Source organism: Puma concolor, chromosome C2 (genome assembly GCF_028749965.1).
Source record: "Puma concolor isolate L17-30 chromosome C2, mPumCon1.1.hap2, whole genome shotgun sequence".
Taxonomy (NCBI): domain Eukaryota; kingdom Metazoa; phylum Chordata; class Mammalia; order Carnivora; family Felidae; genus Puma; species Puma concolor.
The window spans coordinates 52,890,252-52,917,274 of record NC_141675.1 but is presented as its reverse complement, the minus strand read 5'-3'; the positions used below and the strand labels follow the sequence as shown (position 1 = coordinate 52,917,274).

General features: G+C 38.1%; 1 protein-coding gene and 1 long non-coding RNA gene across 6 annotated transcripts in view; both read right to left on the bottom strand.

Moving 5' to 3' along the window:
* The window catches only part of MLF1 (myeloid leukemia factor 1), a 37,241-nt gene extending 20,137 nt beyond the window's left edge, over positions 1-17,104 (bottom strand). For 3 of the 5 annotated variants that reach the window (XM_025913908.2, XM_086674598.1, XM_086674597.1), the window contains exon 1: positions 16,933-17,103. In XM_025913908.2, the coding sequence (XP_025769693.2) occupies positions 16,933-16,979 (47 nt within the window). In that variant the 5' untranslated portion in view covers positions 16,980-17,103. Of the gene's footprint in view, positions 1-16,932 lie in introns of all 5 variants that reach the window. The other 2 variants (XM_086674599.1, XM_025913909.2) reach the window with 2 other exon arrangements.
* A 5,184-nt stretch (positions 17,105-22,288) lies between these two features.
* Positions 22,289-26,740, bottom strand: LOC147577254 (uncharacterized). The gene is made up of 3 exons (XR_015255779.1): positions 26,587-26,740; positions 23,050-23,122; positions 22,289-22,540 (listed from the first exon to the last, which is right to left on the bottom strand). It is a non-coding gene; the product is annotated as an uncharacterized LOC147577254 (long non-coding RNA).
* Between the last annotated feature and the right edge of the window lie 283 nt (positions 26,741-27,023).

The window sequence follows — 27,023 nt, the reverse complement described above, 5'->3', positions numbered from 1 at the left end:
CTGCATGAGCTTAGAAGCAGATTTTTAAGACGTCAACAACCACGTTTAAGAACTCGGAAGTAAATTCTCTATCGGTCAAGCCTTGAAATGATGGCAGCCTTGACTCACAACTTGATGCAGCCTCCTAAGAAGCCCTGAGTCAGAACCACCCAGCCCAGAACAGCCCAGAAAGCTGTTTCTGGATTTCTAACCAACAGAAATGATATAATAAATGTTTGTTGTTTTAAGCTACTAAATTATAGTAGCAATAAATAATACCTATTACATCCCAAAGCACAGCATATAACACATCTAAAACTATCCTCATTCTAATTCTTCAATTTTGTTGGTTTTATCTAAAGACTAGGAGCAAAATGAATGCAAATCTATAAAAATAGTTTGTCTGTAGGTCTGTTTGGTATCATGAAAAAATTTTTTTTGATTTTCACCAAATTTTGAGACTATGTTTGGGATGGTATGAATTAAAATATAAGCTTCCACAAACCTCAGGAGGATGGGGTTTCTCGGACAGGTGGTCTTACTCTAGAGCAGTTGAAACAGACACAAGAAGCCCTTGAAATTGTTGATTAGAAGTCTCATGTATTAAAGCACTTGAGCCAGAGAAAACCAACTCTGGTTTAAATGAATACCCTTTCTCCAATCAAAAGTCACTAAGGAAAAGCTTCAGAACTGCAGATATTGATTGCAATACAGATGCTTCTCTATGTAGCATGCACCCAGGTGAGTGGAGAATGGTAAACAACTCTCCCCAAAAAAGACCATCTGATATACAGAATGGTTCAAATTCAATAAACATTTATCATGTATACTGAGTGTCAAGGACAGAGGTTGATTACTGGTCTAGGGGAACATATAGTCTGACACAAAAATGAGACTTACATGTTTTAAAATTATAAAAGTTGGATATTATATTAGTTTAGTCAATGTAAGAAATTACCATACATTTAGTGATTTAAAACAAAAAATTTACTTTCTGACAGTTCTGGAGATCAGAAGCCCAGAATGGGTACCACTGGGCCAGAATCAAGGTGTTGACAGGGCTGCATTCTTTCTGCAGGCTCTAGGGGAAAATCTGTTTCTTTCCTGTCTCTTCAATCTTCTAGAAACTACCCATGTTCTCTGGCTTGTGGCCCTTCCTTCCATTTTCAAAGCCAGCAACAAAGCATCTTTAAATCTCTCTAACTCTTCTACATTCAAAGAATGCTTGTGATTAAACTGAGCCCACCTGGGTAATAAAGGTTACTCTCTTAAGGTTACTGTAAGGTGATTAATAACCTTAATTTCATCTGTAATCTTAATTCCCCTTGTCACGTAAAATAACATATTTACAAATTCTGGGGACTAGGACATGGACGTCTTTGGAAGGAAGGGACGTATTCTAAATACTTCAGATATAGTCCAAATATAGTCCTAAAATCACAGTATTTAAAACAATTTCCAACTGTTCCTCCTAGTCTGCATAAAATAGTCTCAGAAGATTAAAACGCTAGAAAATACAGCCTGTGATTAACCTGGCACTAGAATGCTGAATGGGATTTCTATGACTGATGATTAAGATAGTAATACAGAATATAAACCTAAATTATGACAAGTCAATAGAGATCTTGAAAGCATTAGCTCCTGAAGTACACTCCAATGGCAGCATTCTCTCGGCACTAAATGACCTAATTTGTAATTATTATTTCCTCTTATAATTCAAGGTGACTTTTGATGTCCTTTCTTAAGACTACTAAATGATCACATGGGGCACCTGGGTGGCTCAGTTGGTTAAGCATCCTTCGGCTCAGGTCATGATCTCGGAGTTCGGGAGTTCGAGCCCTGTGTCGGGCTCTGTGCTGACAGCTCAGAGTCTGGAACCTGCTTGGGATTCTGTGTCTCCATCTCTCTGTCCCTTCCCCACTTGTGCTCTGTCTCTCTCAAAAACAAATAAACATTAAAAAAGATTTTAATAAAAGACTACTAAATGATCACAAAGTTAAAAAAAAAAAGTAAATAAGAACAAAATCCATACTGATGAAAACTACTTTCTGTTCTTAACATAGCAAAGTAAGTCATCTACTATACTTCCCCTCCCTACGCAACCCAACTCCTGATACTCTTTGAGCTACTGTCTTCTTCCCTTTAGCACTTAAAATCTTCCAATAGTCATCTATACTTGTATCCTTTACTTCCTTGTAGCTTTATTTTTTTACAAATGCCTCTTTCCTTCCCTTCACTTTCACATTAAAACGCCAAGGATTCCCTCAACCTTCCTTCCGATTACTGAAACCCAAAGGTCATTCCGGTTCCTTGAATACTCAGCAGCATATCTAACTTTGGAGACTTGTTTGACAAATGTCTCCTTTAAATTCTCCTTTGAGTGAACATTTTCCTTCTCACCCTTGACAGAGCTTACAGAGAGTCAAACGTAACTAGCGTGTCAAGATGTTGACACGCTCAGCCTTGAAGCAGCTGGGTGGGACCCAAGCCTGCCAAAGCCACTGGCGCAGGTTACTTCCGGCTTCCATCAGTCTTTCCTTCTTCTACCCCAAGGTGCTTTGTAAATATTTTCTAATGGTATATGACATTAAAATGTTGAAAAGTACCGTCTCCTAAAGACATATAGTCCCTGACTTATGATGGCTGGACTGACGATTTTTGGAATCACAATGGTGTGAGAATGCTATGCATTCAGTAGAAGCTGCCCTTCGAATTTTGATCCTTTCCCCACTAGCAACACTTGGTACCATACTCTCTAGTGATGCTGAGCAGCAGCAGCAGCTTCAGCTCCCAGTCAGCCTTACAATCACGAAGGCAAACAACCTGTACACTGAGAACCATCATGTACTCATACAACCATTCCATTTTTCATTTTCAGTACAGGATTCAATAAATTACATGAGATATTCAACAGTTTATTGTAAAATAGGCTTTATATTAGTTGATTTTGCCCAACTGTAGGCTAATGCAAGTGTTCGGAGCACATTAAAATAGGGGAGGCTAAACTATGGTGTTCAGTGGGTTAGGTGTAGGAAATGTATTTTCAAATTACACTATTTTCAATTTACAGTGGGTTTATGAGGATGTAATTCCACTGTAAATTGAGGGAGAGCTGTACTTTCTCTAGGCTTTACCCTTTATCCATTCTTGTTTTTTTCTGGCTTCTGTGGGACTATTCCTTTTAACTTGAACATTCTTAAAAATCACGGGAGGTACTTGTTAAAATGCAGAGTCCTGAAACATACACCCAAGGATTTTTGATTTATTGTATCTGGGGCATGGCCCAATAACCTGCATTTAAGCAAGGATTTCTATTAACTCTAATTCAGACATTCCAAGAACCTCACATGAATAAACACTAATCTATCTTCTTCAACCATTTCATCAGGAACTTCTAAGTTCAATTTCTGCTTGTTTTGATACAAATGGTCTCCATTTATTTTACAAATATTTACTGAATACCTATGTAAAAGGCACTGTGCCAGGCAGTGGGGATAGAGAGCTGATCTTTGTAGGGCTAAAGCCAATTTTCAACTTCATATTGGCCAAGACATTGTAATACTTTCCAAAATACTCAGGAGTATAAATTACAAATAATGATAAAGTAATTATTGGACATTTGCCTATTTCTATCCTGGTAAGTCTTTAACCTAACATTTCCAACACTTTTTCCTTAGCCTTTCCCCCCCAACTTTTTCCTTTCTTCCTCTTTACGTCCCTGTTTCTATTAAAGGCACAGTCATTATTCTCCAAGTCGTCCAAACTCAAAACTTCAGGAATGGGCCGGATATTAGTTGGGTTTTTTATCTGTCCTGTGCGAGCTTCAAGAGATGAAAAGGGTGAACTCTGGTTCCATAGGAAGAATAAAGAAGATGGCAAGTGCCATCAATCTCCCTCTACCAAGAAAAGCTGAGGTTGGTTTGCTTCTTAATTATCATTACTTCTTGAATTTTACTATTTCTTTTCTGGATTCTAACATCTATTAATTTGACCACAGTAAATTTTTAGTAGTCATGTCTAGTTTCTTTCACACTCAAACAATGGGCATCTGGGCACACAAATCTGACCATTTCTCATCACTAGTTTGAGGATGTTGCTTCATTATCTTCCTTACTTAGTGTTAAGAGAAGTCTGATGACAATCTGGTTCTCATTCTTTCTAAGGGAGCTATACTCTCTGGAAGGTCTATGATTCTTTATATATTTTTTAATGTATCAAAATTACATTATTATTGGTCCAGGTATAGAATTTAAAAAATATATCCTGTCAACCCTCAAATTTCCCTTTTCAATATGTGTTCTAAGGATTTCAGTATTTTGTTAGTTTCAGAAATTGCTCTCAACATATTTCTTTGCATATTTGTCATTCTATCCATTCCTTCCTTGTAGAACCTTGAACCCTCTATGATTTTGTCCTGCATGTTGGAAGAAATCCCTTGGCTCAGTTTCCCAGGTTACTAGTCTTTGTGAAAATTCTCCTTATCTCATTTTTTTTCATTTTAAGATCAAAAATTTAATTTCTGGTATCTCTGGTTATTTTTAAATGACTGCACTATCCTCTGACATATCTAAAGTTTTTCACATTCAATACATTTCAACCTCTTATCAACTGCCTTTCCATACTTCAGACACTAGAAAGCTTAAGGCTTGGGGTACCTAGGCGGCTCAGTTGGTTAAGTGTCCAACTCTTGGTTTTGGCTCAGGTCATGATCTCATGGTTTGTGAGTTTGAGCCCTGCATCGGGTTCTGTACTGACAGTGTGAAGCCTGCTTGGAATTCTCTCTCCCTCTCTCTCTGACCCCACCTTGCTCTCTCCTCTCTCTCAAAATAAATAAATAAAACATATATGTATATGAAAGCTTAAGACAATTTTGTGGACTCTACAGCAAAGTTTCTGGATTTAGGTTCTGCCACTTATGGGCCATTATCTGAGAACTGGAAGGTAGAAGTGCAAAAGAGTCTGTATGTACTATTCTCTTTTTTGGTAATCATGATCACAGAAGTACACAGTCTTTCCGTAGCAGTGTTAGCAGAACTCCAAGTGTCTGATCACTAGAGTTTATGAGTATTGGGGAACAGGAAAGGGAAATCCATTTTGCTAGTATGGGTCCTAGCAGGGACACCATGGCTTTGCAGCCAGCAGCAGTAGCAGCAGCCTTCCAATTCAATAATTCCTAATGGGAGAATTGGCTATTACGCCCTTGGTGGTCTAGATCTGTGACTTGGCTTTAGGAGTCATTCTTGAAAGTTTAATCTAGAGTCTGTTTCTTAAGCCATCACAACGATTCTCTAAGCTGTTTAATGTCCTGTAATAAATTCTTCCTAAAGTTTCTTCCTAAAGTCACCAGAGTAAATTTGTTTTCTGCAACTGAACTAATGTAGGTAGGAAGGTTTACTTTCGTCAGCTTTAATCGCATTCTAGTACTTCTAAGTAGTATTGACTATTCAAACTATTTTATCATTTTTCTTTTAAGTACTCTTCACTATCTTCTTTTCTACTTTCTTTTCCTCAAAAAGAAGGCATAGGTTACCATTATTGAGAGTCAAAGGAGACATTTTTTAAAAATTCATGCTAAAAAGTCTTGTTATTTGTGAAAGCCTTCTTTATAAGTAGACTATTGGAAACAAAATAACATACAGAAAATATTGCTTGTCTTTTCCACTAGATTAAAAGCTTCTTGAGGAAAAGGAACAGATCTCTCTTGTTCACTCCATGTCCAAAATTACCTAGCCCACAGAGGTTTCTTTACTGATGGAACAATAATGAAAAACGGATAGGAAAAAAGTCATTAAAAAACTTTTCAGCACTTCTAAAAAGAATTTAAATGGAATATTATGCTACCTTTAAAAGAGCAAGGCAGATGTTTATGTGCTGACATGGAAGGATTAGCAAGATATACAGTATACCTCCATTAGCAAGATATGTAGTATACCTCCATTTGTACAAGAAGCTCATGTATATATGCTTATAAATATATAGCATATAGCCCTGGGAAGCAATGCAGCCAACTGGTTACAGTGGTTGCATGCAGGGAGGGTAACAAAGGACCAGAGGTGAGAGGGAGTCCTTTTTTTTCCTGGTCTCAATAAGCCATGTTATTGAAGGACAACACATACGGGAAAGTGCACATATCATAAGCATAAAATTTACTGAGCTTTTTCCCCATCTTAACCATTTTTAAACACACAGTTTAGTGTTAAGTATATTCACATCATTGTGAGGAGGGAGTCTTTTGTCCATGTATTCTATACATTTTGAGTTTTTGCCATAAGCATGTATTACATATTCCAAAAACACCTCTTTGAAAATGTAAAGCACCTAGATACTTTATAAAATAAGGTATTAATTACCAAATGTTGGATGTTACTGAATTTTAAGATTTAAAAAGTTTTAAAAAGTTTTAAAAAGTCTTATAGTGCATACGTAAATATGGAAAATTGATATGAGAAAAGACTTCTGTAATTCCAAATCAAATGAAAATGTTCACTCCAGGCTGTATAAATGCGTTTTTCTTTCTTAATAGTACTAAAGCTTATCTCTTGGCAAATCCCACTAAAATGCTGTAAAATAAAGTATGCCAATTTATCTTATTCTGTGAAAACCCTAAAGTTACTAACTTGCCAAAGTTATTAACTTGTCAAAGTTTATGGTGAGATGCTGTTAAATTTTGTTTAATAAATTAATATTTCCCAGATGTTATTAATTAGGCATTAGTTTTAAAAATATGCTAAGGCAGAAACTGTACTCCAAAACAATATGTAGTTGTGAGGCCTTTTTGCTTTAATTAAACTTGGGACATAATTCCCGAAAATGAATGTAGAAATTTATTACACAGAATGTTGTGAATGATTGATTCTACCATATCCGGTGCAAAGGTGAGTGCTTTTAACTTATCTAAAGGATTTTTTTTACTGTGCTTAAGTAAATTAGATCACTGCTTTGCAGTTCAGAAACACAACATCTAAGCAGTGAAGTTTTACTAAAAATAAAGAACAAGGTGTCAATAATCCCATCAATCACAATTTAATCTTCTCAGAAAGCAGTGCCATTGCCCAGGTACACTTGATAATATTACAAAATATTAAAAAATAAAAAGATGAGGAGTGCCTGGCTGGCTCAGTCAGTAGAGTGTGTGGCTCTTGATCTTGGGGTTAAGTTTGAGCCCCATGCTGGGTATGGGTAGAAATTACTTAAAAATAAAATCTTAAAAATAAGAAGTAATAAATATTGTCTACATGAACCTACAGGGAGGCTATATATGAGAGTATTTCCAGACTGTTTTATTCTACAGATCTGTTTATTCTTGCCCGATATCAAATGAGTAAAGAGACGGTTAAACAGAAAAATATAGCAGAAAAATAGCAGATCCTCTACATACCTTACCAACATGATAATTTCCAACCATCTCTGCATTAGGACCACTGCTGGTCTAGATGATTGATAACCACTTTACAAAACATGTTTCACAAATCCATATTCTAAAAAATTGTAACATGTTAGTATTCTTACTTCTCCATTTACTCTCCTGCCATAACTCTCTTATCCTTTACATACTGATCCACTTGGTAACACTGCTCTATTTTCCAGCCTCTTCCTTCCTCACTGACAAATTTTATGCAAAGTCCTAAAAGAAAGTGTTTTTTCCAGTGTGTGCAGGTTAAGGATACTCTTACTGAAACAGAATACAAAAAATTTTTACAGGAAAATTAAACTATTCTTAACCAAATTAGTAAATGAATCGCTCAGGATGAATAGTCATTTTAGATAAATGATAGGTAGTAACTTAAAAAACACAGTTGTACCAAATTCACTCAGAAAGTAAAATAAAATGAAGACCCCAGACATTAGCTTTATTTAGATAGTATACATATTTCATCTTTTCCAACTAAAAACACACTAACATAATAAGAAACAAAGAAGTAAAGATATCATACATACAATGCAGAAAAATATCATAAATAAGGTCATTTTTCCATGAATTCTTGTGGCATTTTTAGTTTGGAATTTCTGTCTTATTGATAAAAGTGATAGGCACAGAAAATTAAAGAGACTACCATTCCTAAATTTTCCACCTGTTAAGGATTTCAGAATCACTATTTTAACAGTATAGGCAACTAGCATTATAAGGAAGTTGTAACAATTTAAAAATTAAATAGATCAATTGTACACAATGAGCACCTTAGGTTTTAACACAATGGAGAGCAGAAAGGGAGTTGTTTTATGCTTCAAAAAAACAAGATATGAAGATCAAGTTAAGTTCATAATTAAGGAATCAGAATTTGGTGTCTGGATCTTCCACTTTTTACTTAAAAGAACAGAGTTTCAAGTAGTTTTTTTTTTTAAACATTTATTTATTTTTGAGAGACACAGAGAGCGAGTGGGGGAGGGACAGAGAAAGAGGGAGACATAGAATCCGAAGCAGGCTCCAGGCTCCCAGCTGCCAGCACATAGCCCAACACGGGGCTCGAACTCATGAGCCGTGAGATCATGACTTGAGTCAAAGTCAGCCGCTTAACAGACTGAGCCACCCAGGTGCCCCAAGTTTCAAGTAGTTCTAAGACCCATAAATGAGTTGTCTAAGAAACGATTTTCTAATTCTTAGCTCAAAAACTAGGTTATTCCGAAATATTTCATATCTAGATGATACTTAATGTCAAATGATACCAAGTAATTGAAATTCTTTTAATTTTATTACATGTGATATGGTACTGTGTTTATGTTAGATGATCATATTTTTCAGAAATGTATTTGGAAATACATAGGGGTTAGATGACAAGAAATCTGAATTTGCTTTACAATACATTAGAGACACCAGCAGCAATAGAGACAGATAAAGCAGGTATAAATTTTGAAATTCTGGGTGACAAATACACAGAATTGCTTTTTAAGTTTTTTTAAGTTTATTTATTTTAAGAGAGAGGGTGAGCAGGAGAGGGGCAGAGAGAGACAGAGAGAGAGAGAGGGAGAGAGAGAGGGAGAGAGAATCCCAAGCAGGCTCCACACTGTCAGCACAAAGCCCATCTTGGGGCTCAATCCCATGAACTGTCTGTGCATAATCATGACCTGAGCAGAAAATCAAGAGTCAGATGCTTAACCGACTGAGTCACCCAGGCGCCCCAATACACAGTATTGTTATACTTCTGTAGTATGTGTTTGAAAATTTTCATTAAAAAAAATCTTAGAAGAACAAAAAGAAAAAGAACTATGTGGAGTTAAAGGATTTCACACTACCTGATATTTTAAAGTGGATGATCCAAAAGACAGTCCTTTTGCTTAGAGCTCTATATTCACTGGATATTTACAGCTTAGAACATGGGTACAAGTGTAGATATTAAAATATTCATTCTTATTAATATGCAGTCACTTGAGAAAACCAGTCAACTTTCCCTTTAGATATGTGGATGAGCTTGAACTGCAATGAAGAAAAATACTTCAGGGGTGCCTGGCTGGCTCAGTTGGTTAAGAGTCCAACTCTTGATTTTGGCTCAGGTCATGAGCTTGTGGTTCGTGGGACTGAGCCCGCCGTGGGGCTTTTTGAAGACAGCACGGAGCTCTTTGCAGACAGCACGGAGCCTGCTTGGGATTCTCTCTCCCTCTCTGCCCCTCTCCCACTCACATGAGCACACACTCTCTCAAAATAATTAAAAAAAAGAAAAATACTTCAGAGAATATTAGATTTTGTTCTATGAATAAGTGAGTATTTAACAGCTATTATTTTCCTATAGAAACATAAAATTTAGTAAGATTTATTATTCTGATTGCACTATAATTGGGCTACAAATTCAATAACTAAATGTGGCTCATTTAATATGTTGTCCATATCTCTTTATTTAAATAAAGTAGATATATTTATATATAGAACAACTGTTAAAAACGTCTTTGTTTTTTGAGTGACATGAACAAAAGGCTGCCTGTTGGAAAAAGCATTAAGACAAAATTGGGCTCACAGTCTGGCTTTTGCACCTGTCCGAACCATTCAGGAAGAAATCTGGATGGGCCCTCCCTGAAGTGAGTTCAATTCTTGTCTACCCAGAACAGCAGCTGCTCAGAGAGAAGACTAAAAGTTCTCTTGTTCAACCTTAAATTCTTTTTTATTAAAGCCAAAATCTCTTGTGGTAGCAAGGAGCTATTTTATGATTTTAAAAATTAACCTAATGCAGAGTTTGTTTTCTCAGGTGAGAAGTCAATCGCTTTTATATTTTTCTACCTATTCATATTATTCTCTTGAAAACTGATGTTTCATTCTAGGAAAATAAATTGGAAATATGATGAAGCCTTATAAAGTTCATATATCACAAACCGGTCATTTCATACACATAAACTAGTTTAAAGTAATAATTTGAAACGTGGTCAAAGATTTATACGAAGGGGCACCTGGGTGGCTCAGTCAGTTGAGCATCCAACTCTTGATTTCAGCTCAGGTCATGATCCCAGAGTCATGGGATCGAGCCCCATGTCGGGCTCCATGTTGCGTGCAGAGCATGCTTGAAATTCTCTCTGTTTCTTTCTCTTTCTCTCTCTCCCTCCACCCCCTCCCCAACTTGCACTCTCTCTAAAATAAAATTTTAAAAATATTCTTTGTCCATCCACAGGATGCAATACTTGCAGACACTAAATTCATGCTTTAAAGAATATCTAAAGACTAGGAAAATGATTGTGGTATATGTTGAGGAAAAGAGTGTATTTATGACCATAAAGTTTTGTTCTAATATTGGAAAATATTTTTCACATATGGAAAATGGAAATGAAATGCACCAAAATGATAGTAGCTAAAATCTTGGTTGCATGATTTCCTTTACCAAACTTCCTATAGTTTTCAGATTTTCCATGAGAATGCATTTTCATTTAAATAAGAAAAAATTTACTTATGCTATTATGAGGGCCATACTACCTCTTTTAAGATTGCTAACACAAACCACAACCAAACAGGATGATGTTTGGCACCAAATGTACTTTTTCTACTTCATATTATTTATCTATCACAAGCTAGGAAAAATAAATTTTTGCCCCCTGACCAAAATTAACTTAAGTCAGACTGGGAATAATTTCTTTTTTTTTTAGATTGGGAATAATTTCAACATAAAAGGCTTTTTTTTTTTTAATGTTTATTTATTTTTGACAGAGAGAGAGAGAGAGAGAGAGAGACAGAGCATGAGCAGGGGAGGGGCAGAGAGAGAGGGAGACACAGAATCTGAAGCAGGCTCCAGGCTCCGAGCTGTCAGCACAGAGCCTGATGTGGGGCTTGAACTCACAGACCGCAAGATCATGACCTGAGCCGAAGTTGGAAGCTCGACCGACTGGGCCACCCAGGTGCCCCAAAAGGCTTTTTTTTTTAATGGATAATATGTTTTACTTCAAAATAAGTTCCTGTTTTTAAGACTCTCTGTCTCTCTCTCTCTCTCAGGAATATATATATATATATACGTATATATATATATATATATACGTATATATATATATATACATATACGTGTATATATATATATATATACGTATATATATATATATACATATACGTATATATATATATATATATATATATACACGTATATGTATATATATATGGCCAGTTACAATTTCATTTGGCCCATACAATAATATAGTAAAAAGGAATATATTTTTCTTTAAACATATGGGTCTCAGATAATTGACATGGCAGTTCCATTCATCAAGGGAATGCCTTCCTTCCACTATACACAGTGATGGTAAAAAAGTTATTAGCAGATTGTTACTGCTCTCTTGATAACAAAGAAATGTTCCCTAGTTCCAATGAGGTATACAGGTCCTTAAAGAAAATCCAAAAGTGATCCAAGTTTTAACACTAGAAATAATGCATATTACACTCAAAAGAGAATCTTGAGGGTATGGGCCATGACTTCTACAAATTTATAATACAGTCCACAGCATTAGGCATATAATAGAAACCTAAGAAATATTTGAAGAATGAGTTACATTTCCATAGGCAAGTCTTTATTTCCCCACTGTTTAGAAGCACAGTTTAAAATGGTGATGTGGCAGAAGCCTTTGATGTTAAAAGGGTTGTAGGAATGACTATGGCCTCTCCCATCCTTTAAGTACTCCCCTACTTCTGTGTGGATTTTTACAATGTTTACTGATAAAACTAAGCATTATGATATGATTAGATGCTACCAAATGCCATTTCTTGACCCAGCAACTATGTCATATCATGTTATGCTCCTTAGCTCCTAATTCAATGGTTTGTACCTAATGAACCACAGAATGCCCCAAAAGTCTACTTTAGAAATTCTTTCAGTTCAAGGCTCATAGTGTCTCATTCCATCAAATATGATCTTAAAATCTGTGAAGTTCATTTATAATATCTATATTAAATATCTATATTAAAATATTTCTGAGAACAAACTTTTAGGTGCTAAAAATCACAATAGCTGTTAGGTCTTAACATAAAATGGGATCCTGAAAATCCAAACCTTAACCCAAACATTCATTGTTCACAAAAGCTTATTTAGAAAGGTGCTTTTGTTTTATTGCCTGTTCTATGACAATATTCTTATTCAAGAGAATATCAGTCAATGAAATGTCCATGGAATGTATTCACTTTCAACCCAGTGACTAAGTCAAAGCCAGGGTTGGGCTGCCTGGGTGGCTCAGTTGGTTAAGCAGCCAACTCTTGATTTCAGCTTAGGTAATGATCTCACAGTTCGTGAGTTTGAGCACCATGTCAGACTCCATGCTGACAGTGTGGAACCTGCTTAGGATTCTCTCTCTCCCTTCCTCTCTGCCCCTCCCTTGCTCAGGCATGCTTACTCTCTCTCAAAAATAAACAAACATTTAAAAAAAAAAGTCAAAGCCTTCAACTTCCTTCAACTACCTCCAAAGAGCAAAATAATATTTTTTTTTATTTAAAGAGATTATAGATATGTAAGTTTTAGCTCTTACTGAGAGCAAAGAGATGGGAAAAAGTAACATCCTGTGAAAATATGTAGGGGTTCTTTGACCAAAGACTGGTCATAACACATATGGTACCCTAAAGGAAAGGCTAACTATTTATTTATTATTATTATTTATGTTTATTTATTTTTGAGAGACAGACAGAGAGAGACAGAGCATGATTGGAGGGGGTGGGGAGGCAGAGAAAGAGGGAGACACAGAATCCAAAGCAGGCTCCAGGCTCCAAGCTGTCAGCACAGAGCACGACGTGGGGCTCGAACTCATGAACCGTGAGATCATGACATGAACCAAAGTCGGATGCTCAATCGACTGGGCCACCAAGGCGCCCTGAAAGGCTAACATTTACAATTAAAACTAAGGCCAATAGATTTGCCAACTTGTTTCTGAGCCTTTAATATCTAACGGCTGATATGTGGTAACATAGCTGTTCTTTGTAGACTTGCATGATCAGAATTTCCTTCTGTAGTTCAGAAGATTCAAAGTTCATGTTTCTGCACAAAGTAGACCTATATACCAGATATGTGTAAACTTCTGTACTAAATAATCAATGCTTTTAGGATACAGTATAGATGCCAGAACCCTTTTAACCTCAAATTAATTTTCCTGTCCATACATACGCATTTCTATTTCTTATTAAGCAAACATAAGTGAGAAGGGAAAGTGATATTCTTGAAAGCAAACTGCATGCCAGAAATGCCAGTTTTCAGCTTTTATGTTCTGACCCAAATTACAAGTATTATTCAGTTAAGAAGGAACAGCAATTTTCACTGAATTTCAGTTTTGCAACATCAGATATTCCCCCCCAAAAGGTTCCAAACATATAATAAAACACTAACCTTCAACATATCACTTTTAAAGTTTCCTTCTAATTTTCTCATGAAACATTTAAGACACACCATTTTTAGTAAACATTGAAAATGAACATATTTGGAGGCACCTGGGTGGCTCAGTCAGTTAAGCGTCTGACTCTTGATTTCAGCTTAGGCCATGATCTTAAGATCATGAGATCAAGCCCTGAGTCAGGCTCCACGCTGGGCATGGAGCCTGCTTAAGATTCTCTCTCTATCCCCACTCTCTCTTGCACTCTCTCTAAAAAATTAAAAAATTAAAAAAATTAAAATGAACATATTTGAATCAAGACTATAGATTTTAATTGTTTTTTTAACCCAAATCTTTTAAACATTTGACAATTTGATTACAGTATTTTACCAGTCTCAAATTATTTAATAATTCTAATTTTATATCCAAAAAGTATTTTTTGTTTGCCCACTTTTGAATAATTAGTAAATTAGACTGTGTGCTTATATTGGTATCCTTGAACTGAACTAATGGTTATTTAGACAATGGTAGTGTTCAAAGTAGGGAGTGTCAACATCAACAACAGCATATGTTGAATGCAAATACTTTCAGCAATCAACTAAATACCAGATTAACTTTAAAACAGTATAAAAGGGGCGCCTGGGTGGCGCAGTCGGTTAAGCGTCCGACTTCAGCCAGGTCACGATCTCGCAGTCCGTGAGTTCAAGCCCCGCGTCAGACTCTGGGCTGATTTCGAGCCCCGCGTCAGACTCTGGGCTGATGGCTCAGAGCCTGGAGCCTGTTTCCGATTCTGTGTCTCCCTCTCTCTCTGCCCCTCCCCCGTTCATGCTCTGTCTCTCTCTGTCCCAAAAATAAATAAATGTTGAAAAAAAAAATTAAAAAAAAAAAACCAAACAGTGTAAAAGGACACCAGATTATCATTAAACAATATTTACTTTTGTAGTACATGTAGACATACTTTCTACATGTCAGACATTAAATTAGCAACAAAGGACCCCAATGACACATAATGTTAGTAATAGGGCTAATATTTGTACAAAAGATGGTGGGCATAGAACCTTTCTGTGTTCTTTAAGGTCAGTGGATGATTTGATAAGGAGTCTGCCATCTTTATGAATTCCTTATGTTTGACTTATATTGAGTAATGGATATTCATTTTGTTTGGGGTTGGGGTCAAGGGGATGTGTCAAATGACAGATTACTGGAAATAAATAGGAACTCACATTCTCTTTCTTCTTTACTCCCCTACCCACCCAATTATGTTTACTCTTTATATAGTTAAATGTAGAGCAACGAAATTATAAGCATGCATCTATTTTATAAAGTTAATTACAATAGTTTTATCCTCAATTTATATGAAACGGCTGCCTGCATTTGAAAAAGTCTATGGAGAGTTATAACTGATGGTCCTTTCCATCCTAAGCATGGAGAAGAGTGTTCTTTGATGTATGCCTACTATTTGTGATCTGTTACTATTTCTGACCCTGACTCTTGGGTTCATTGCTTTTGCTCAGACAGTTACCCAAGAGTTTAAATTACACTTTTGCGAGACGTTTTAAAGAAGGTACTAATTATACACTCATGGTTTAGTTAAGGCCATTGCTCTTTTTGATATAATCAAGGACATAATACAACTCAAAAGTTGTCTACCATAATCTTCTTAACTGTTACCCATTGTACTGCTGTCACAATTACTTAGGAACCATTTCAACAGCTCAACTAATCTATGGATATATTTAGTCCCTATTCTCAGAGGCTTTTACAAGAGCAAATCATAATATAGCACAAAATTTAAAATTTGTTAAAATGACATTAATTGTAGATGTCCCAACAGCTCCCAAACAAGTTAACTACAACAGCACAATTAATTTGCCTGAATCCATACACTCCTTAATTTTAATGAATAATCTTTAGAATAAAATATTAATCATTATATTTTTCTATGTTAATCATTTCATCTTTTTTACCATTAATTATCCTTTCAATTATTATTTGTATGTTATTTGGTTTAAAATATTACTAACACATTTAAGCCACCATGATATTTTTTTTTAAAAAACAATGAAACAATCTATGTGGTAAACTGTCAACATTTTAAACTTCTTAAAAAATGTCTCCAAATTGCATAAAGAATTTAATTGATTAAAATAAATTAGGACACCAAGTCAAAATTCAAACTGGCAAAACATTTGGGCAAAAAAGTATCACAAATCATCCTGTCTTGGGAATTCAACTAGATTGTACTACTTTTATATAATCGCCAAAGGAAGAACTAAAAAAACCCACAGGCAACCTACCCACCCCCAAGGAAACTACATTATAATGAAGTAACTAAGTTCTGGATGCCTTCTTCCTAAGGCATCACGTTAATTCGCTTGGGACTGTCCACAGGGCTGATGCTTGTTTACCTGCGGTGTTAAATGCACCCTCTGCTTCCCTGTCCTATTTGCACTTTGACAGAAAAAGGAGTCCCTTTACAAACAAGGCTAGCTTTGTGACAAAGCAAGCAGAAACAAACCAAACAGTGAACATGGTAACTTCCAACCACTCCGTGGTGAGGGACAGCATAACTCTCCAACTTTCTTGTGCTCTCATAAGCACATACTATGAAAAATGCTATTTTAAAAATGTTTCCCTTTACAAACAATTGTCATCTTGTAAGACATTCCCTGCCCCTCATTTGGGATCGAAACAGGTGTGAAAAGGGTCCTCTAAGCATAATTCTCACCAGAAATTCCACCTAAACGGCAGTTACCGTCACCTGCAAAGCTCTGCGGCTGCCAAGGCGGACCTCTGAACGCGGGAACTCGCTCGGGCACCCGAAGTCCAGTGCCAGGGGCCGGCTCGCAGCTCTCCCCACCTCACGCCCCCAAATCCTTGTCTCTCCTCCCTCACACGTCCCCAAGTCCTCTCCCTCCCCACGGCCCCCCAATCTTCTCCCCCCACACACCCCCAAGTCTTCCTCTCTCCCCCCCCAACCCCCCCAATTCTTCTCTCCCCAATCTCCCACACCCCTAAATTCTCTTCTCCCTTCCCTCTCACGCCCTCGAGTCCTTTTCTTCTCCAGACCGCCTCCCGGAGTTACTTAAATTCCCTCTCCTCCTCTTCAGAGTTTTAACTCGCTCTTGTCCCTTAAAATAGCTCCCTTCAAGATCCCTGAATTCCCGCGCAACCGTGGGCTCCCGCCCCTCCCTCCCCACTCACGAGAAGAAGGGATCATCCTCAAAGCTGCTGCTCAGCATCCCGAACATCCTGGCTCCGTCACGCGCGGCGGCGGACGCGGACAGATTGGAAAAGGATGTAACTCGCCGCGGCCGCGACCCGAGCCAGTCTTCCCCCCGCAGTCAACGCTTCTCTCCCCGCTGCGAAGGCGGTGCCCGCCGGGAAAGGCGGTGCATGACGCCGAGCTGCTTCCCCATTGGATGCTGTTATCTGGACGTCACCAAGACGAGGCGTGGAACGGTGCGCCGTTGCCATGGCAACTGTAGTCAACATAGTGGAGGCGAGAGGTTTGGCTTCCCTCCAGTCAGGCAGCCTTTCATGAAGACTCCTGAGGGACGAGATAGCTTGTTTCTTGGAACAAGGAACACAAAAATTAGACCACTCTCTGTGTGACCTTGGGCAAGTCGTCCTCGGCATTTGGGCTGGATGGCTTCCAAAGATCCATTCACTTGCATTTTGTGAGCCACAGGAGTCATATGCAAAAACACTGTGGTAGTTGGTCAAAAGCTGGGCACAAATAATGAGAAAAAATGAGCAAGAAGTTTTTGAGTACAGTTAATAAATAATGTACTCGGTGCTTGAAAGAAATGAGACTTATCAAGTTTCACAAACTTATTTGCGTTTTGTGAGTCTAAAATTCAACAAAGCAATACTTCCCAAAGTGGGAATGCTTGTTATATGTAGATATGGCATTTCAAAAGAAGATGAGAGAGTTGCTCTCGTTTTGGTCTTCTTTCCAGTCTCCATTTCAAGGCACAAGTCTCACTCTGCTACTAATATGTCTTTAATACGTCTCCAGAATTCCTTAACCTAACAGAGTAGACCCAGTCATAAGGCCTGAAGCAAGCCCCCATATCCAACTAAAATTCCAGTGCTATATAGTTTTGTTTTAATTGTATCTACATGTGAGCCTTCTGTTTATGGCAAATGAAAATGGTTTTAAATTTAAAACAGTGCAATACATTAATAGCTAGTGTCTACAAATGTAACTGAAAAAGTGAGCTAACTTAAAGAAATAATACAGGTGGGATTCGGACATGGTGCAGGGGAAGGATATAGGACAGTGGTACTCACATTACTGAGTTTTGGAAAACACTGTCCTGAGACCTTCCACTAGTCTAAAGGCAGGTGGAGGAGAAGGTAGAAGAAAAAGGGGACATTAAAGAAAGTGAAGAATGATAAGAGTATAAGAAGAGATGCACCTTGTATGTCTACCTTAAGTACAGTGCGCACCCCAGACTCTTTAGGGGGCTGTTCTGTGGAGACAGAGGGCCATCCAGGGCTCCACAGGGCTTCCTGGTACCAGGCCAGAGAGGTGGCACTCTTCCAGCATGAAGAAGCATGCAGGACCTGATTTGGAGGTGGCAGGAGTGCTCAGAGGTTATTTTGGGAGCTGGAAATTTAATCCTTTGGACCTCTTACCTCCCCACCTTTAGCCAAGTTCGCTGGCAGCCTCCTTTTCCTGAGACTGGTGGTGTGAGGTAGGGCAGATTTTACGCTGTCCAAGTTAAGATAGCGTAGCCCTTCCAGGAAGAGGATATTTTCTTCTCCTCTGGCCTCAGAATGAAGTTCAAAGAGCATATACATGTTAGGGATTTTATAAATTAGTTTCATGGTAAAAAAAAAAAGTGTTTTAGAAGACTTGAAATTATTTTCTCTTTAAAATAGTACAACCCAAGATGTTAAGGAGGGACAGGGTTTTTAAAAATCTAAAAACAAAAACCCCCTTAAATGAAATGGGGTAGATTATTGGTGATAAATGATAGTAAGTATTAAAATAGCTTTGGGTTAAAGTCGAATAAAGCTACTTGGAGGAAAAATTTCCCCCTTGTTTCCACTGGGGTTTTCCTTAGGCTCACATTGTCAAAACATGAAAGCTTTATTCCAGGCACAGGTTAGTGACCTGGAGATCCAAAAAGCAATTTGGGCCTAATAGCAAATGCTTTAAAAAAAAACATAATAATAATGGAGAAGAGTTGAAGCTGAAGAGACCTCATAGTTTCAGACCTGATGTGTAAGATATGGGAAATGAAAGAGGTGCGAGAGGATGAATTTCCCAACAGGGAGCAGTAGAGGCTCGAGCAGGATTACAGGGGAGAGGGGCCTAGATTTGGCTATAAATAGAATCACAATAGCTAATTGTAAGCACTTCATGTGCATTAACTCATTGAATCCTCACAAGATTGTTGTGGAGTAGAGATGGCTTTTATATTCAGTTATAAGTGAGGCAACCAAGAAACAGAGAGGCTAAGTAAATCGCCAAGATTCACACAGCTAGTTATTGAACAGGGATGGATTCCTGGCACTTTCCCTCGTGTGGCTGGTCGCATGTAATGTGGGTGATTGGTCACACTGAAAGATGCAGGATGAAAGCAGGTAATAATTTCTCAGAATCATACTGACAAACTGAATAGTGGGTCCAAACTAAAAAGCATAAGATTCAGTGGAAATATATTTAAACCAACAATTCGATTTTTATAAATATTTATTGAGGGCCTACCTTGTGTTAGGCACTGATCTAGACACTAAGGTATTGGAGAACAAAACAGACAAAAATCCCTGTCCTGGAATTTATATTCTTGTAAGAGCGGAATAAAAATAAATGGCATAGAAAGTAGTATGTTAAAAGGTGATAGGTGTAAGGGGATGGACTTGTGAATTATGAATGGAAATTCTGTGTAGGACTCATCGAGAAGGTAAATCTGAGAAGACTCAGTGGAAGAAAATGGACATCTATCAGAAAAACACTCCAGGCCAACGCAAAGGTCCTGAGGTAGCATGTGTATGTAACATGAGGTAGTCTGGTATATATAACATACGATCTGTTCATGTGTCCTGAAATTTACCTTCAGAGGAATGAGATGAGCTAAGTAAAGTGAAAATTATGTTTTGGGATAATAGCTCCTATCTATACGTCCTATGTTCCAGGCACTGCATTAAGTTCTTTACATACATTTTCTCATTTAAGCCCTACAGCAATCCTATATGCTAAGATGTTTATACCCATATTACATGCGAAAAAGCTGAGACCCATAGAAATCTGGTGAATGTCCAGTCAGTTCAAATCCAGATTAGTCCAACCCCAAAGCTTATATCCTTGCCACCACCCTACTTTGCCTCCCTATAAAAAATCAATCATTTGCTGAGCACTTCTATGTACATACGTAATCTTTAACCACACCTCAACTTATGTTTCATTAGGAAGATCACTAACTGAATTGAGAAAATACAGAGAAAAGCGTAAGACCAACACTAACCTTACAACGCTATTAAAAACACCAAGAGTCAAAATGTCAATGAGTCCTCTTTTCTTTTATCCATTAATTCATCAACTATTTATTAAGGACCAATTATATACCAGGCACTGCTCTAGGCATTGAGGATGCAAAACTCCCTGGCCTCTTGGAGCTTACATTCTAGTAGACAGCTTTTTCAGCAGCTAATTCTGCAATTACCATTGTTACAGCACTTCAGAATTTTTAAAACGCTTTCAAAGACATTATCTCAAGTGCCCAAGAAGAAATAAACAGGCTCTTGAGTGCTGGACTTTCAGACTTAATCATAGATCACCAGAGCCGTCGGTGGTAGGCCATTATAAACACCTTTACCGCAGTTACTTTCAATGTATCTAGGGTTTCATTGTCCTAATCCATTTGTCTTCAGTTGTGTTCCAGGAATGAGATGTTACAGCAAATTCACAGGGGGCATCATGAGACACTTAAAATTTTGAGAAACTTGACATCTTTTGGACATTGCACAAACTAGTACTTGAAATAGTTCACATTTCAATATTAGATTGTGCTATATTCCTTTAGATGATGTGTATCTTTGGAAAGCTAGGTTTTTAAAAATTACTATGATAAAAAGGAAGTACCCCATGGAAATCCATGTGGAACAGGAATTGCCGGTGGCAGAGTTTACTCTGCTTCCAAAGTTTGAGAAGGCGAGTTGTGCTAGAGTAGAACACACCTGTTAGTAAGTATGATTATTAAAAAATGACATAAAATTATTTTTCTTTCAATTTATGTACATTTTTTTTTTTTGATTTTTACTGTTTATTTTTGAGAAAGACAGATAGAGGGCAAGCGGGGAGGGGTGGAGAGAGAGGGAGACACAGAACCTGAAGCAGGCTCCAGGCTTTGAGCTGTCAGCCCAGAGCACGACACAGGGCTCGAACCGACACAAGCTGTGAGATCATGACCTGAGCCGAAGTCAGATGCTCAACCAACTGAGCCACTCAGTCGCCCCTATGTGCATTATTTTTAAAAATGCTCCTGAGTTTTTAGGACTTAAGTTGTTTGGACCTTACTACATAGTAAACAGAATTGTTTGGTATTTCCAAACAGCTCTGAGGCACTAAGGGCTCATGGACTGATATAGTTTGGAAACCTCTGTCCTAACCCCAGGATTTTTATTTTTCCAAATTTCTGTTTTTAAATTGAAACTTGTGTCATGAATACATTTTCTCTAAAAGATGGGATTAATTTTCTTCTTAGCGTTTCTCTTCTTTTCAGTTAGCTGTCTTACCAGCCTCTGATAGGTTTACATCGTCCTCTTATGGTAGATGGGGGAATGGTGCATAGCAATGACGTGACATCTAATAAGAGCATAGATCCCAAGGTCTTCAAACTCCCTGTCAGGGCCAAGTCTAGTCAGTATGGCATCATTGTCCAAATTGGGAACAGCTGCCTCTCTCTCAAGATTCCTTTACTGACAGTAACATTGTTTAATAAATACACAAATCTGCAGTGCGTATGATATGCTTGGTGTCCCCTTAGGTGTTACACATTTGCCCATGGCAGCCCCACTCCCAAGCCTGAATTCCTTCCACCAGACAGGAGTTAACGAGTACCAAGCTCCATCCACAAACTCATGGGCTCTCCCCCCCCCACCACTACCCCCCCCACCTTCTGTGCGCTGTCCCTCTCAAACAAAAAAAATTATGTATTTTCCTGCAACTAAACTTAATTTACATTCTGAGTTCCCATTTCATTGGCAGTAACATCCCCCACCCCCAGGGAGACAATGCCAAGCTGTAGTTGGTTTTCAACCATGCTGCCTCCCTGGAGGCGTCTTTATTCCCCTCACTGGCTGGAGCCAAGGCCGCTGAGCACCTCACCATGTGCCGCGCAATACAGTACAGGGAAGAATTGTCTTGCCCTAAATGCCAGTAGGACCATCTCTGTGAGAAATACACTCACATTTATCCTCCAGTGCCATAAAAATCCAAAGCAAGTTTGAGTTTACAGAAAGAATTTTCCAATGGTCACTTCTTTTTGGTGCCTGCTACTGAGCCGAGGGCTGGAGTTTTATTCACACTGAACTATAAACAAGCAGCAGACTTCTTCAGTTACATTTATTTTCCATTTCTGTGGACGTGTACATTCATTCGTGGCTGGCTGTTTATTTTTCACAAACTGTAACTGAGTTATTTTATTGGAAAAAAATGTAAAGAAGATGTCACTTTCTGGAGTATTGGTAACTACTATCTGCCTTGGTGGAAAGATGCTTCAGGCAGTCTCTTGGGGGCAGAAGCAGAGGTTCTGGGCCCTGGAGTGGTACTAACATTCAGGTGGTAGACAGGAAGCTCCTAGGAGAGAAGCAAAGGAATGTTTTGTTTTAGTAATGGAAGGCCAGAGAGGAAGGAGATATTAGAAAAGGCTGTGGAGGAAGTGAAGACCCACTGTAGGCTCAGTGCTGAGCCAGAGATTATACTATTGTTAATATATGTGGGCAAAAGTTTTGGCTTTTCCTACATTTCTCGGAGGTACATCTTTGAGGCTTGGCTACTTGGGACTGTAGGTCATGATCTTTTTAAAACAAAGAGATAAATGCTCTCTTTCATTTAGCAGTAGTTTCCATTTAAAAAGTGTGTACCAAGAGTTTTACAAACTTTCTCTCAATGGACTCTTTCAATAACCCTATGAGGGAGGCATCGTCTCCATTTTGCAGGTAAGAACACAGAAATTCAGAAAGGAGGAGTGATTTGCTTCCCCCCTAAGGATTCCAGTACTGATCTAACAATTTCAAGGTCATTTTCTTCTCACTACCCCCATAGCCAGCTCTCAAACAAAAAAGGACTCAATAGTATGGAAGTACATAAACATGAGGCATCCAAGATCGTTCAAACTTTGATGTAGATTGTTTGGTTTAAGTACATGAAGAGGTTTTTCTGAAAAACAAACAACAAAAATATTATTTAATGAATAAAACCAAGACTATTACTCCAAGGACAATTTTAATGACAATGTAAAATACAAATATGTTATATTAATTTTTATTTGTAGTGACAAAACTCCAACTTTCTACAGAGCCCTTAATGGATCCGTATGTAGTTGATAAACATCCACATCCAAAACCTGATTCATTTTTTAAGTTTACTTTTAATTGAGGTATAATTTAAATGTGATAAAGCACACTAATCTTTAAAAAATTTTTAATGTTTATAATTTATTTTTGAGAGAGAGAGAGAGAGACAGAGTGTGAGAGGGGGAGAGGCAGAGAGAGATGGAGAGGCCTTTTGTGAAGCAAGCTCCAGGCTCTGACCTGTCAGCCCAGAGCCCGATGCAGGGCTCCAACTCACGGAATGTGAGATCATGACCTGAGCCAAAGTCGGACACTTAACTGACTGAGCCACCCAGGTGCCCCAAAGTTCACTAATCTTAAGTATACAGCTCAATAAATTTTTACATACAAATAAAACAATGAAAACACAGCTCAGTTGAGGATATAAGACATTTCCAATACCCCAGAAATTCCGTCATGATCCCTCCCAGTCAATCTCTCTCAAAGGTAACCAGTATTCTGAGATTTGTTTCTTTTGCTTAACATCATGTCTGCAAATCATTCATGTTGTTACATATAGCAGTACTCTATTCTTTTTCATTGCTGTGAAATATTTTATTGTACGCATTTACAAGTTACTCATCTACTGTTGATCAAATTTTGTTCCTTTTCTTCCTTCCTTCCATCCTTCCTTCCTTCCTTCCTTCCTTCCTTCCTTCTTTCCTTCCTTCCTTCCTTTCTTCCTTTTCCTTCCTTCCTTCCTACCTTCCTTCCTTCCTTTCATTTTTTTGGCTTTTAAGAATAAAGCTGATATGATCATTCTTGTGCATGTCTTGATTCATTTTAAAAATCAGTTTAACATTCAGCTCTTTTTAATCTTATCATCATTGAGATTTGGGAAACTTTTCTCTACAGGAAATAATTTTATAAGGATTTTTCTATTGGGTCAACACTTTGATGTTTGTGACTGTCTCTATTTCTTTTGTGTGTAGAAGAAACACATTGCTGCTTTTTCTAAAAAATGAAAAATTTTAGAATCATAGAGCCTAAAACAAGTTGAATAGTAGAAAGTATTCTTTAAGAAATACCGTTGAGGTCATCTGTTCTCAGGAACTGTTTAATGTGACTGTCTAAAGTGCTATTTTAAAAGTTATTTTTAAATCTTTGATAAGATTTGGAGAGAATTCAAGCTGTGGGTGGATGTCTCACTATGAAGGCAATCATTTGAGAAGTCTGTCCAGGGGTTAAGGGAATTACTTTGGAAAACATCAAGAACTTGAAATGCCTTCATCCATTTGTCTTATGCTTAGATACTTCTACTATTTGAAATGGTAGGGGAAAAAATGTGCTTCCATCTTAGAAGAGTTGTTTTTAATTTCAAGGCCATGCAAGTTTTAATACTATCCCGGGGCATATATTTTGGGATAATAAGATAAAGTGGTGTCAGGGGGTTAATAAGTGCCTCCAAGTCATACCTAGTTTCCCCTTCATTCATATCTCCCATTGCTATTTTTCTAGAAGTAAGTAAACACAGGCTTTAGAGAGCTAAATAATCTGTCTAAGGACATATTGCTAGGAAGTAGAGCTGGGATTGAAAGCCAGCTTGTCTGACTGTAGACTCTGGGCTCTTATTAATACACCACGCAAATCTTTGCTGGCACATGGTAGACTGTCTCCTTTCCCTCCAGATGATGGCAAGGCTATGACCTGGAACTGGAGTCAAAAACACAACAATAAAGGCCAGGCAAGGAATAAAAATGAGGGAAGTGGGATAGGTAAGATGGTAAGAATTAATAATCAAAGTAACAACAAACACTATTGTGTCAGGCACACTCAAAGTGCTTTACGTGTTTTAACTCCCTCAGTCCCCTGAACCATCTAATGGGATGGACACTGTTATTACACCCACTTTACATGAGAGGAAGCTGAGGGTCACAGAGGAGAAATCATTTGCTCAAGGTCACACATCCAGGAGTCTGGACCGAGAACCCGCACTCTTAACCCTGTGCTGTAGGGCCACGGGCTCCTGGAGGGGTGCACAGTGGGGCACTGGGGGGCTTGCCCCCCAGCCAAGGGGGAAATTGCTATTCAGCTCCAGATGATTGCCCTGCAGAAATTCATGCCCACTGGTGATATGGAGTTTCATATGGAATCTCCCAATTTTTAAAAGCTAGCCATTAATTAAAAACAAAATACCTGAGCAAGACAAACAGAACAAGCCTGTGGACTGGATCTGGCCCGCAGGCTTTGAGTCTGTGATCTAGTTACGGAGAGTGTGAGTTTTCATGGCATGAAAGGATACCCGAGCCCGGTCACATCCACATATTGTCTTCTGAACGTAACTCAGAACTGTGTTGACAGCAAGTCTTGTGCTGTGAGAGCTAAGTGTCCTGACTCCTCACAAAAGGCCTTTGTGAGTGGACACCAGTCACCACCACATCGCTGGCTATCCATATCTTACAATACCAGGGCCATGAGGCAGTAGTTTCATTTCTGCAGGATCTTTAGATTACAAACTAATATTTTCGTCTGGTTTGCAAAAGTCCAGCATAAAGTTATCAGGTTCTGGGTATTATATTAACTTTCTAATTCTGTGCAGTCTTTTTAAAAAAATTTTTTAATTTTTTTAAATATATATTTTTTTAAGTTTTTATTTATTTTTGAGACAGAGAGAGACAGAGCGTGAGCAGGGAAGGGGCAGAGAGAGAGGGAGACACAGAATGTGAAGCAGGCTCCAGGCTCTGAGCCATCAGCCCAGAGCCTGACGTGGGGCTCGAACTCACAGACTGAGAGATCATGACCTGAGCCGAAGTCGGACGCTCAACCGACTGAGCCACCCAGGTGCCCCTCTAATTCTGTGCAGTCTTAAAGTGGTCCTGAAATCATCTTGCCTGTGCACTATTTACTTGTATTCCAATTTTCCCTTTTTTGAAGTCTATCCTCCCTGGATGGCTTTGGAAAAATTAGAATCTAACAATGTAGGTATTACAATTTCAAAAGCCCATTTATCCACATAAAAAGAATCTGTTAAACTAAATGGGATTGGATGCTTCCAAGATCTCTTTTCCCTCTTAGTATTTGTCGCTTGTTTACTTACATTTGTTCTGTCGCTAGCCAGGGTGTATAGGAGAGCCATAGGTTTTAAACAAAAAGCTTACTAGGCAGCATGGTTAGAATTTTGTTTCTTTTACTTCATTTTTTTTTTCCTTTCAGGCCTTAATATTCACACTGGGCATGTATCCTAGGTTCTTAGGGGAAAAATATTTAAGCACTGTTACTAGTTTCTTAGGGCTCTCATAACAGACTAACAGCAAACTGGTTGGCTTAAACAATAGAAATGTATTCTCTTACGGTTCTGGAGGTTAGAAGTCAAGCTGTCAGCAGGGCCATGTTCCGTCTAAAGGCTCTAGGGAAGAGTCCTTCCTTGCCTCTTTCCTCCTGGTTGACAGTGCTCAGTGTTCCTTGGCTTATCCCTGTATTGCATCGATTTCTGCCTCTGCCATTACATGGCCTTCTCCCCTGTATCTGGATCCAAATCTCTCTCTCCTTACAAGGACACCAGTCACTGGATTTAGGATCGAAACTAAGCCAGAATGACCTCATTTTAACTTGATTACATCTGCAAGGAGCCTATTTCCCAAAAGGGCACCACAGGTTTGAAGTGGACGCCCATTTCGGGGAAACACTGTTCAACCCAGTGCATACGTCTATTAGTAATTTCTACAAAAATAATCAGAATAGGTACAACACAAAATTCTTAAAATTAATCATTAAACACGACTTGAAAT